This window comes from Plecotus auritus (genome assembly GCF_963455305.1).
Source record: "Plecotus auritus genome assembly, chromosome: 3".
In the NCBI taxonomy this organism is placed as follows: domain Eukaryota; kingdom Metazoa; phylum Chordata; class Mammalia; order Chiroptera; family Vespertilionidae; genus Plecotus; species Plecotus auritus.
Window position 1 is genome coordinate 179240718 of NC_137772.1, and position 12888 is coordinate 179253605.

A 12888-nucleotide genomic window follows, 5' to 3' on the forward strand; every position below is an offset into this window, starting at 1 on the left:
AACAAGCAGGACTGGAAGCTCCACCAAGAGGAAAACACATCACAGCATTTTGCTCCCAGAGGAACCTCTTTCTCCCAGAGGGCCAGCTGTGTCTGGGCGTGGGCTCCTCCAAGGGCACTCCACACAGACAGGCCCTCCAAGAGAGCAGCCATCAATGACAGGCCTGCAAGACATCAGAGCAACCTGAGTACTCGCTGTCGAAGTTAACCAATATCCTCTCCATTCATAAATATGACTAGACAACTGAGGATTGCTAAGAATGTAAGGAAAACCAGCAGCATGAAAGAGAACAGCCAAGAATGAACAAGCAGAATAACTAACAACTCCAGAAAAAAAATACATAATTTAAGGAACAAAAGGAACCCTTAGAAACTTCCAATCAATATTCTGAGAAAGAGTTAAGAAAATAATAGCATCTGAAAACAGACAACAAAGGTAATATGAAAAAAGAGGAATAAGATAGGAACAAATTATTAGAAGTTAAAAACATGATTGTGAAAAATATTTAGTGGACAGGTTGAAAAATAAAATGGATACAGGTTAAAAGTAAATAATGTTTTTCTACTCTATTCTCAATACTTCTGTCTGATTGTGTGTGTGTGTGTGTGTGTGTGTGTGTGTGTGTGTGTGTGTGTGTGTTTTCCCACACTCACCAATTCTTTAACACTAGCTGGATATCCTTCAATTCAATTCAAATCTGACACTATCTACTAGGCATTACTGTCAGATCCCCAGGTTAAGGGCTCAGTTCCACAAGACTGCCCCTACTTCAGATGCTATTGCAAGTTCAGACATCCTGTACTTCTGACAAACCAGCTGTAAATTGAATGCAATAATTTGCTAGAGTTGCTTACAGAAAACAGTTTACTTACTAGATTACTGGTTTATTATAAAAATATAAAACTCAAGAACTTACTAGATTACCGGTTTATTATAAAAATATAGAACTCAAGAACGGCCAGATGGCAGAGATGCCTAGGACAAGGCATGGGGAAAGGGTGTAAGCTTCCACACTCTCTCCTGGTGTACCACCCTGGCAACAATTCTGTTAAGATTTTTATGGAGACTTCATTACTTAGGCAGGATTGATCAAATCATGGACCACTACTGATTCACTCAACCTTCAGCCCCTTCCCACACCCAGGAGGTTGAGGGTGTGGTGCTGAAAGTTCCAACCCTCTGACTTCTATTCTTTTTGGTGGTTTTTAAGATGTTTCTCTATATCTTTGACGTCTTGAACTACCTCATATTAATGAACATATTCATTTTCACTCCTCCTGCTTGAAGTACTATGTGTTTTTTTTAAACCCGAAGAACTACCATCTTTTTTCCAGTTCCAGACAATTCTCTACCATTATGTCTTTCTATTTTGTGACTCCCTAGTCTCACAATTCTCTCATATTAGAATACCTATTACAGTGTGTTTAAACTTCTTATTCTTGTTTTCCCCCATGTCTCTTAACGTCATATTTTTCTTTATCTCCTTGTGATATAATTTGAGTAATTTCCACAGACCTATCTTCCAGTTTCATTACTCTCCCTTCAGTGGTTTTCTTTATTTCAATAACTATGTTTTTTATTTTTAGAATTCTCTTTTGGCTCTTTTAAAAACCAGCCTGATCTTCTATTCTAAAGATTCTATTTATTATTTTTATTATATTAATTTAAAGTCCCTTTTTAATTGCTTTGCTATCTGTAGTTAACTCAGGTGTGAATGCTGTTGTTCTCATGCCTATGACACTCTCCCAAGGAGTTTCCATATGTGTTTGGTAGATGAGTTGCCTTCCACAAATATGCTGCATCAACACCAGATTGTGTAAGCATTTCCATGTGCTTATATATACATATATTTGTTAGGGGGTTTATGGGTCTAATGAGTTCTGAAGTATTTTTATGTTTGTTTCTCTGCTCAGGATTTCATTACCAAATGGGTAGTGCACATCCAAGAACCACACCTTCCAAGAGTGATAGTATTTCCCCCAATATAATGGTTCAACAAAAATGAATGAGTCTAATAACAGAAATTTCATATGAAATTGTATCAACAACATGATGGATTCATAGCATGTTTTCTTTTCTTTTTTTACTCAATGCCAGCCCACCCTTTTTTAGTTACAACTGAGGAAACTAAGAGGCAAATAATTAAATAACTTGTGCTGAGATTTCATGAATTAAAGATAGAGGGGAGTCTAAAAGCTAAATATCTTTGTTGTTAAAATGTATTTTAATTTTATGTAGATGGTGACTGATGCTGATTCAAAGATAAACCTGAACTTCCTTTTGTTTCTATTCTTACCATTGGCTTCATGATCCAAGTGCCTAGAAAGTAGCTCCCTGAGCCCAATCCTACCCTGGGTTGCATGTTATCAAGCATTTTGGTGGTGTTAATTCTTTCATGCACGATTAGCAAATTTAAGTGGTAATTTTGGGATGTTACTTCTATTAGAGACATTGATAGATTCTGCATTGGTAGATCTTATTTGTCATCAACTTACTTTTGTTTCCTTTCTTTTAAGTCATGCAATCTGATTACAAATACCTAAAGGTTTGGAGGTAGAGGAGGGTTAAGGGAGGATAAATGGTGGCAGAAAGAGACTTGACTTTAGGTGGTGAACACACAAGCAGTATACAGATGATGTATTGTAGAATTGTACACTTGAAACCTATGTAATTTTACTAACCAAGGTCACCCCAATACATTCAATAAAAATAAAAAACATAGCTAAAGTTTCTTGAAGACTGTTGCTACATCTTATGATTTATTTTTTTCTTCCCATGGTTACTAGCAAAGCACCTGCCAAGTTCACATACATAGGCACTATATAAATATGTGCTGATTTGGCAATTTACTAATAATTTTCTTTCTTCCTGCAATTCAAGTCAATCTTTCTGTGAATATTTATGAGAAGTTTTCAGGAGTTTATTTCCTTTCCATGTTTGTAGAGAGAATATACACAAAATAGGTGATTCATATTTTATCATTAAAGAAAATTATAATGAGTTATTTTATGTTCTATTTGCAGAACAGAGTGTACTGAACACCAACACAAAGTGGAAGAGCCTTGAGCTGGAGGTACAGTATATTGTTGACACTGAAGGAGCTCGTGTGTGGACAAGGAAGCGCTGACGGCTCAAATGGATCCTGTGGAACTGACAAATGTGAACATGGGACCCGATGACGAGAGCAGCAGTGGAGAAAGTGCTCAAGATAGCTACTCTGAGATGGGAAACTTAGAAAAGGCAGCAATGAGCAGGTATGAGGTTAAAATGATCAGGTTCCATGGGAAAATTAGACAGGTTTATGGACATGGAAAACAAGGTGTTTGTCAGGAAGAATTGATTGCATTACCTATTTGAGAGATAACAATGATATTGATGTTAACACATCAACTCCCTGATCCGAAAGTACTGATTATTAAACCATTTTTATATGTCAGTCCTTTGTGTGGCTAATTTAGAATTGAAGTTACGTTGTTCCTATCCTCATTAATGATATAGAATAACTTAAATGATATTAGCATAACACTTCTCTTACCTGTTGGACCATTCTATCTTAGAGTCTTCTTCCTTTGACTACCCTTTAACATTTGCTCCATCTCCAGAGTGCTGTAGGGATTATTTTCTCACTAAAAGCACCCTATCAGGAAGCTCATTCATAACTATCATGGTTTTTACCCACTAAATATATGCCGTATCTTTAGCCTGTTAGACTTCTTAACTGAAGTCCAAATCATTATATCCCCTGTCTATTACACATCTCGACTGGATGACTCATGTATCTGAACTGCCTTATTTATGAGGTCAAAGTTGTAATGTCTAACATGGAACTCCTGTGATTCCTTTCAAACCCTGCTCCTCTTCCAGTAATTCCCATGTTGGTGAAAGTCCCCACTGTCATTCAACAACTCAACCAAAAGACCTCAGTTGTAAAACCACATATCTCCTACCCCAAACAACACATCCAGTTGGGTCCACCTCATTAATGTTTCAAATTCACTCTCTTCTCTGTATGCATTCTATTGCTACCTACTATAGGCCCTCACCCTCTCTCACCTGTCTATCACCTGATTGGGCTCCCTGTTATACATTTTGTTCTCCTCTAACTAGCCCTCCACCTCCTTGCAAAAGTAATCTTTTTAAAAAATATATATTTTTATTGATTTCAGAGAGGAAGGGAGAGGGAGAGATAGAAACATCAATGAAAGAGAATCATTGATTGGCTGCCTCCTGTATGCCCCCCACTGGGGATCAAGCCCACAACCTGGGCATGTGCCCTTGATAGGAATTGAACCTGGAACCCTTCAGTCCGCAGACCCATGCTCTATCCACTGCACCAAAACAGCTAGAGCAAAAGTAATCTTTTACAAATGCAAATTGACTCATGTTTCATTCTTGGGTAAAATCTTTCCATGGCTCCCCATTAACTGTAAGATAAAGATGGATGAGACTATACATTGTTTGGCATGTAAGCCCCTTCACGATCTGTCCCTTACTTCACTCTCCTGTCCTATCTCTTGCCTGCTCCCTGTGTTACCCTCCTATCTCGCCTTGATGAGCCGCTCACAGATCCTTGTGCCTTCACGCATTCTTCTCGGTCTCTCTGGAATGCCCTCTTTTAGTATCACCTACCCACCTTTCCCTTTCTCTCTAGTGACTCCACTCACCTTCAAGATTCAGCTTAAGGGCAGGTCTCCTATGAAGCCTTCCCCCAGGGAATAGTGGCACCCCCTCCTGTGTACACCCTCCCCTATCCAGATACTCATCATGCCACTACAGCAGGCTAATGGCCTCTGTGGTCCCAGCATATGTCCCACAGCCTGGTACATAGCAGGTGCACAATAGTTACTTGATAAGTAAATTAATTTCTCAAACAATGTTATATAATACACATTATGCATGACTTAAGATACCCAGAAGGGAATTTTTGAAGTAAAGAATATTATCTTCATGGGGGCTTGTCCTGGAGGTGGGAGTGGCGGGAGGGGGGGTGTCAATCAGGGAAAAAAGAGACATATGTAATACTTTAAACAAACAAACAAACAAACAAACAAACAAACAAAAAGAATATTATCTTCAAACAAGGATGTCTCATTTTATTCACAACACCTAGGAAAGGCCATCAGGAGGAAGCACTGTTCTTCCTCTAAGGCAGTGGTTCTCAACCTTTCTAATGCCGCAACCCTTTATACAGTTCCTCACGTTACGATGACCCCCAACCATAAAATTATTTTCGTTGCTACTTCATAACTGTAATTTTGCTACTGTTATGAATGGTAATGTAAATATCTGTGTTTTCCGATGGTCTTAGGCTCTACAGCAGTGGTTCTCAACCTGTGGGTCGCGGCATTAGAAAGGTTGAGAACCACTGCCTAAGGAGTCAATGCAGTGAGTTTAGTTGGTGGACTAGAAAGGCCCTGGAACCCTGGCCAGTGGGATCAGTGGTTAGAGTGTTGGCTTGTACACCAAAGGATCTTGGGTTTGATTCCTGGTCAAGGGCCCATACCTAGTTGCAGTTTCTATCCCCAGCCCTAGTCGGGGCATGTGCAGAAGGCAATCAATTGATGTGTCTCTCTCATATTGATATTTCTCTCTCACACTCGCTTTTCTCTCTTCTCTCTCTCTCTCTCTCTCTCTCTCTCTCTCTCTCTCTCTCTCTCTTTCTCTCTCTCCTTCTCCCCCCATTCTTCCCTCCCTCCCTCTTACCCTCCCTCCTTTCTTTTTTCTCTAAAAATCAATGGAAAAATATCCTTGGGTGAGGATTATTAATAATAAATAAAAAAGAAAGACCTTGGAGATGTAAATGATGGTATTTTCTACAGCAGAAAAAACAATGTGGTAAAACATGGGGCTTTGGAGTCTGCATAGTAATTGCCTAACACTGGAGAAGGTATTTATCTTCTTGGGGTGTTAGTAGAAAATGCAGAATGGCAAACGAGCACCCACTTTTCTGAGCATAAAACGAATGCCTAGAATATAGATGATACTCAGCAAACTTGTTCTTTCTCCTCTACTGCATCACCCTTGGTAAACTGACCCAAGTCTGAGGGCTCTTTTGTTTCTGAGAAGGATGCACACAGAGATGAGCTCTGCAGAGTGGCCAAGCTGAAGGAGACACCGTCCCAAGAACAGCCCTGTGGAGCCGTTCCATTTGCTCCTCTAAAAGCCGTAATGGAAAGAGAATGAACGCTTTTGTTAAGCGTCATACAGCATGTTCTGGACCATTCACAGTGCCTTACCTTTGCACTTCTGATTCAAACAGGGGTCATCGGTTTCCAATTTTATAATCACCTTAAAATGGGTTTTGTTTTTATTTGGTTTGAAATGTAAATTTTTGAGAAATTCAACATAATACATTTATTTGGAATCATTACACTGTGTTTTCAATATCAGGGTTCAGTATGAAAACATTTAAGACACTGGGACATTCCTCATATTTTGTACAATCTTGGCATGTTTCTTGAGCACAATTCATCCCATGCCAAAATAAGAGCATGAAAATGCCTTAGAGAAAAATCTAATTACTTCCACATTCTAAATTTTAAAAACTTCTCATGGACTAAAGGATTCTAGTTTATTGATTAAGGTAAAAAGTAGAATGCTGGGTATTCCAGAGTTTAAATCACTTCTGTTTTTATCCTTAGGCCCATTTTAGGCTCAATTTCATCTTATTGTCTCATATTCCAATTATGAATATTATATACCAGTCTCCACATAGCAAGTACATTAAATACTACAGACTAAATAAAACACAAAGGCGTGGAGTACAGACTAAATACTACAGACTAAATAAAACACAAAGGGGTGGAGATGGAAGAAGGCAGCATCTGGGGGTGTTACACTTCCTATGGGAAATAGGAGGACAATGCCAGGAAATGTTCCAACTTGGATGTACACTTGAGGGTCTTGAAAACCCACACCTTAGGTTCTAGAAAGCACATAGAACTTTGTGATTTTGTATGCTGGTCTGTCAACACCTGTGATAATTGTTCTCTATTCTCAAAAAGTAACCTCGTCATCCCTCTTCCTCACAAGGTTCATTTCAGGATTAGTTCATATTATTAAATACTAGAGGCCTGGTGCACAAAATTCGTGCATAATGGGGGGAGGGGTCCCTCAGCCTGGCCTGCACCCTCTCCAATCTGGGATCCCTCTCGCAATCCGGAACCACTCCCCTGCCTGACTGCCTGATGCCCCTAACTGCTCCCCTGCTGGCCTGATGGCCCTAACTGCCCTCCCCTACAAGCCTGATCACCCTAACTGCTCTCCCCTGCTGGCCTGATCCCCCTAACTGCCTATCTGCATTCCCCTCCTTGCCTGATCACCCTAACTGCCTATCTGTGCTCCCATCCTGGCCTGATCACCCTAATTGCCTATCTGCTCTCCCCTCTTGGCCTGATCCCCCTAACTGCCTATCTGCTCTCCCCTCCTGGCCTGATCCCCCTAACTGCCTATCTGCTCTCTGCTGCCGGCCTGATCTTCCTAACTGCCTATCTGCACTCCCCTCCTGGCCTGATCACCCTAACTGCCTATTTGCACTCCCCTCCTGGCCTGATTGCCCTAAATACCTATTTGCACGCCCCTCCTGGCCTGATCACCCTAACTGCCTATCTGCGCTCCCCTCCTGGCCTGATTCCCCTGACTGCCTATCTGCTCTCCCTTCCTCTCCGTGCCCTTCAGACCCCAGCACAGGCATGCTGAGAGCTCTCCCCTGTGGCCCTGCCCCCATCCTGATTGGTCATTACTTGATGGCGTCTCAGACAATTTGCATATTCCTTTATTATTAGTATAGATAATTGGCACAGATCTCCCATAATTATTATTTTCCACTCTTTTATTTATAAGGGTTATTTTAATAAAACATTCCCCAATTTTTTTATCTTATGCTAACATGTAAGAAATGTCCTAAAAATCACAATCCATCTCATTATAAGGCACTTAGAAGAAGCATGCATAGTTGAGCATTTCATATGACCAGAAGAAACCCTGTGTGATATTGTGCAGTATCCATATGCAATGGTGGCAGCTGGACTCATTCGTCAAGCCTTTGGAAATGTGGCTGGTACTAGGTTCATACCCTCAAAGCCCCTGGCAAGCAACTATAAGAACCAACCAGCACAGTTAGGGGTGTGTAGCTTCCAGCCTGTGCACAAGTAAACCATAAGCACATGTTCTATCCAGAGTGACATTTTAATGGCCTGCTTTCCTCTCAACTCTTATAATAATTCACTGGGTTTCTTTAATGTTTTCTTAGTTTCATCCATTGTCTAATCACCCAAGCCTATTTTCAGAGTGACTAAAATATACAAACACACACAACAGAAACAACCAAACACAGCATCGAGCTACCATTGAACTACTTTCTAGAGAGGGTTATATGAATAAACAGGTGGAGACAGAAAAGAGGAAAATATCAGCTACAGGCCCCTGCCTGGGACGGCATGTGGAAGATGCTGGACTTGGGGTCTGGTGGGTGTAACCATGTGACTTCACTTATATGAGCCATAGTCACCTTGTCCTTAGACTCAGGGCACAAAAAGCCCTCTCATGGGTATATTTGAGCATCAAATGAGGTGAGGACCACAGTGCCTAGTCAGTTAATAAGCATTTATTGAATTAATAAAATGATTTGATTATAGTGTGGGAATAGTTGAAAAACCTCCATTACTGGTCTTTATCTTTCCTTTGGAAGAGCTCTAAGTGGGAACAAAGTGAGCTCTAATTATTCTTTTTATTGCATAGTTAATAAGAGGAGAAGAAATGTGGCTTTAAAAATTCTAACTAAAGCACCAATATTTTCTTCTTTCATAACTTCCTCCTTCCTTCCCCTAACTGGAGCTCAGTCATTGGGCTGGAAGGGACGCTTATATGGAGGAAAAGAGAAAAAAGTTTTAGACGTCCTGTTTTTCCTCCCCTTATTCAGTTACTTAAATCACTTGAAATATATATAATTCAGAGCATTTGCTTAAATGTGTTTACTTTCTTATTTTCTTTTTTCTATTCTCTTTCAGTCAATTTACTAATGAAGATGATGAAAGTCAGAAATTCCTGACAAATGGATTTTTGGGGAAAAAGAAGCTGGCAGATTATGATGATGAACATGTAAGTGAATCTCTGTTTTCAGGCAATAAACAGGACTTGAGGGTGTCTGATCTACCCAGGTCTCTGTGGGAAAACAGTGTGACTGAAATTTTCCAAGCCTTGATCAGCACATTCTCTGTTTATTCAGGCCCTTACTGGAATAAAGGCTTGTTTTTCCTGTTCGCCATATGGCTACATAAATCATTTATGAAATTTATTTGTTTTTTGGAGAAATCATTCTAACCCAAATGTAATCTGCAATCATACATGTTTTCCCTTCTTTGTGTTACTCAACCTGTATTTTTTTTTTTTTTACTGAGATCCTTGCTAGAGCTAAGCACTGAATTCCATTGAAAATTACATGCATTTATTGAAGTTGAGTCAATAAAAAAGCTTTTATTCATGTGATATTTATTATCTTAGTTTTCAATCTCAGGCTATAATCTCCTCTAGGAAAGATAATGTGAAAATAAGAATAATCCATTCTCTGGTAGATATTTGTTTATAATGTGTCCCTTTTTTCTTCAAGCATCCTGGCAACACCTCGTTTGGAATGTCTTCATTTAACCTGAGTAATGCCATTATGGGCAGTGGAATCTTGGGCCTGTCCTATGCCATGGCCAACACAGGGATCATACTGTTTGTGTAAGTGCATGGACATGTCCACATTTGGTTTGAAGCCCATATATACCTGGTGTTCTTTTAATTAACAATCTGAAATTTGATCTTTAATAAATCTGAGAAATTAGCCTATTCTTCTTGATTTTAGATAAAACAGCAACCTGAGGAAGAATCAGAGTAGTCAAATCATAGTACATGTTCAACCAACTGTCCCTAATCAAATGGCAGAAACTTTATGTTCTCAACCAACCATAGCGATGGAGAAGCTCCCCACCACAGCCTATAGGACCATTAAAAAACACTAGTTCATTATTTAGTGGCTGCTTAAAATAATTTGGTGTTTAATAGTCAAAAGATCTTTCTCAGAAGCAAAGCTGACTTTTTAACACTTTTGGGAAAAAGATCCACTTTAAAGCAGGGCCTTGCATACCCTGGTTCTGTGTCACACCTCATCCCTCATGTCCCGGGGCACCAGATATACTGTGCACACTGGCCTGCTCTCCATTCCACGAAGGTGCCATGTTTCCTCTTACCACAGGGCCTTTGCACATGCTCTTGGAAATCCTCTTTCCTTTTCATGTAGTTAACTCCTGATAGCTCAGCTCAGCCTCACATCCGTGCTGCCTTCCCTGACCTCCATGACTGGGACAAACCACCTTACCACCTTTATTATACACTTACTCACCATTTTTAATGTTTCAGTGTAGTTGTATGATTTGATTAATGTCTATCTCCCTTGCTACACTATAACTTCCAGAGAGTAGAGTCCAAGTCTGTTTTCACTCATCACATGTTTGTATCCCCAAGACCTGGTACAGGCTTGGCACAGGGAATATTTGGGGAGTGGCCCAAGTTTATTCCTAACCCTACGCACTTTAATCAAACGTGGTCAAAAGCTGCCTAAGATTAGTAATGTCACATAGCTGACCTGGAGGGAGGATACTGCATTGTCGGTGACAGACAGCCACAGATGCTTGTGTGCATTACGTTCTGCCTGGTATTTTCCAAGACACAGTTGGCAGCACTGGAATTCTTCACAGGAATCAAGTCTGATATTAGTCAGGCATCAGTGTGAATGCAGATCACAATCTCTAATGCAATGCTACAGCATTAAATAACTGTCTAAGAATGCAATATTTATATTACAAATATATGCTATTTATGTTCTGAACATCACTTATGATTAGATAATCACACAACTATTTGAGGGCTAAGGATCAGGCAGGACTATAAATATTTATATTGAGTTAGTGCTTTCATTCAAGTGTTTTAGTTATAATATTTTTTAGCTGAATGGGTTTTTATATCAACTTTACTTTTATAAGCCATGTTTGAAATAAACTCATTTTTTTTAAATTCTCTGAATCTTCCCAGCTAGAGATGTATTCACATATATAGCTGCATGTATAATATCTTCTCATTAATTACACATACTATCAATAATTAGGAAGTTAGCATAGATCACTGATGAACAGAAAAACTAAACATTTCCCCCAATGCCAGAGCCACAGATCATTTTCATGGGAGGAGAATATTCCAGTTTTAGAAACAAGGGCCTTACTTCAGGCTTACAAAAACGTGGCAGATTAATTTGGCCAGAGAAGCTAAATTGCTCTACATTGTGGGTATGTTTTATGTGTAAGCAGCACAGACTGGATTCAGCCCTCTCCCTCAATTCACAGCAAATGACACAGCGTTTCATTGGTTTTACTCTGAGTACTTTCTGCCAAAGCAAGCCCGTGTTTCATACTGGGAATGTCCAGTATTTTTCCAAGAAACAAAATAATATCATCTGCATTATCTAATTCTTTAAGAACGGGTAAGTTCATAAGGCACACAGAAGAGCACATGAACAAGTCACTGATTAGTCAGTTCTGGCACAACAAAGTTAGAGTCATTAAAAAATTAGTAACTTGTGGTCCAAATGTACAGTTGCTACACTGACTGCAGCGGGAGTTACCAAAGGACGTGATCAACGGTGGGAAAATGTTTAGTGTGCTCTCTTCATGTGAAAACAGACAAAGAATATGATTTTTTTAAATGTCAGATAACATTTAGTATTGCTCTTTAAGTTATTACATAAATGCCTCTATATTATTTTTGTTTTTCAAGTCTTGTTTTTGGAGAGACACTGATAACTATCTCGTTAAAGAAATCATATATGCATGTAGACATGTGGAGGGTCCTGAACCAGAAATGATGTTTTTTAATACAAGAAAGCAATTTCCCTGCACCCTACACTTACCTTTCTGTTTCTCTATTGCCTGACCCTCTCGTTCACCACTTGACCCCTAATGTGCTGGAATAGTAGTAATGGAGCTCAGACTCTGCTCGCTTCGGCTTTTCTATTTTTAGGTTTTAGATTAAGGTTTAGCCAGACTTGAATAGCCCTATAAATGCTGGTACAATTATCATGCAAATATGATGTATATAGACCCATGTGCTGAGTAAGCAGATATGGTATTTGCTAATTTAGCACCTAAGTTATGAACCAGATTTTACTACTGGGTTACACTAAAAAAAAAAAAAAAAAAAAAGTAGTAGGTTTTGGTACATAAGTAATAGCACATTCCAGTTTTGTAACATTAAAGAGTATGTGTGGAGTTCTGAAAAGGATTTCTCAGCTTCCCCCAAATCCATACTTTCGGAAAGTTAATGGTTGAAAAGACCAATGTGATAATTTATTGTAACATCTGTTATTATGTCTTATGTATTATAGAAACTTATTTCTATTCTCTATTCCCCTCACAGAATCATGCTGCTTGCTGTGGCAATATTATCACTCTATTCAGTTCACCTCTTATTAAAGACTTCAAAGGAAGGAGGTATGCTACCCGTTAAGTCCAAATGTCCTATTTTGATTCTCTTTAAAGGGTATTTCAGTCTATAGCTCCATAACTATAGGATGATTTTGGTCAATTTCACATTTCATTTTCTTTTGAGCCCAATGACATGGTCTCTCGATGTTTTTAGTTATTTGAGCAACTTAGAGACGTGAAAGTCAACTGGCTCAAGTTGAAGCCAAATAGATAAAAAGATTTTGGTGAATAATCCAAATAATGAGTTTCAACTTGCTGCATGGAGCTCACATGAATGAAGCCACTGCTTCTTGTGTGCAGAATATTTTAACATATTTTGCATTGGTTTTTGATAGTGCATCTTTTGAGTTTATCATTTATAAATGGTTCT

The 12888-nt window shown here is 39.2% G+C and overlaps 1 protein-coding gene across 4 annotated transcripts in view; it reads left to right on the top strand.

Moving 5' to 3' along the window:
* SLC38A4 (solute carrier family 38 member 4) overlaps positions 1 to 12888 on the top strand; it is a 61677-nt gene that overhangs the window by 28187 nt on the left and 20602 nt on the right. For 3 of the 4 annotated variants that reach the window (XM_080661384.1, XM_080661382.1, XM_080661383.1), the window contains 4 exons: positions 3024 to 3254; positions 9009 to 9099; positions 9608 to 9723; positions 12451 to 12524. In XM_080661384.1, coding sequence (XP_080517510.1) covers positions 3136 to 3254; positions 9009 to 9099; positions 9608 to 9723; positions 12451 to 12524 — 400 coding nt within the window. In that variant the 5' untranslated portion in view covers positions 3024 to 3135. The remainder of the gene's footprint in view (positions 1 to 3023; positions 3255 to 9008; positions 9100 to 9607; positions 9724 to 12450; positions 12525 to 12888) is intronic. The other variant, XM_080661385.1, reaches the window with a different exon arrangement.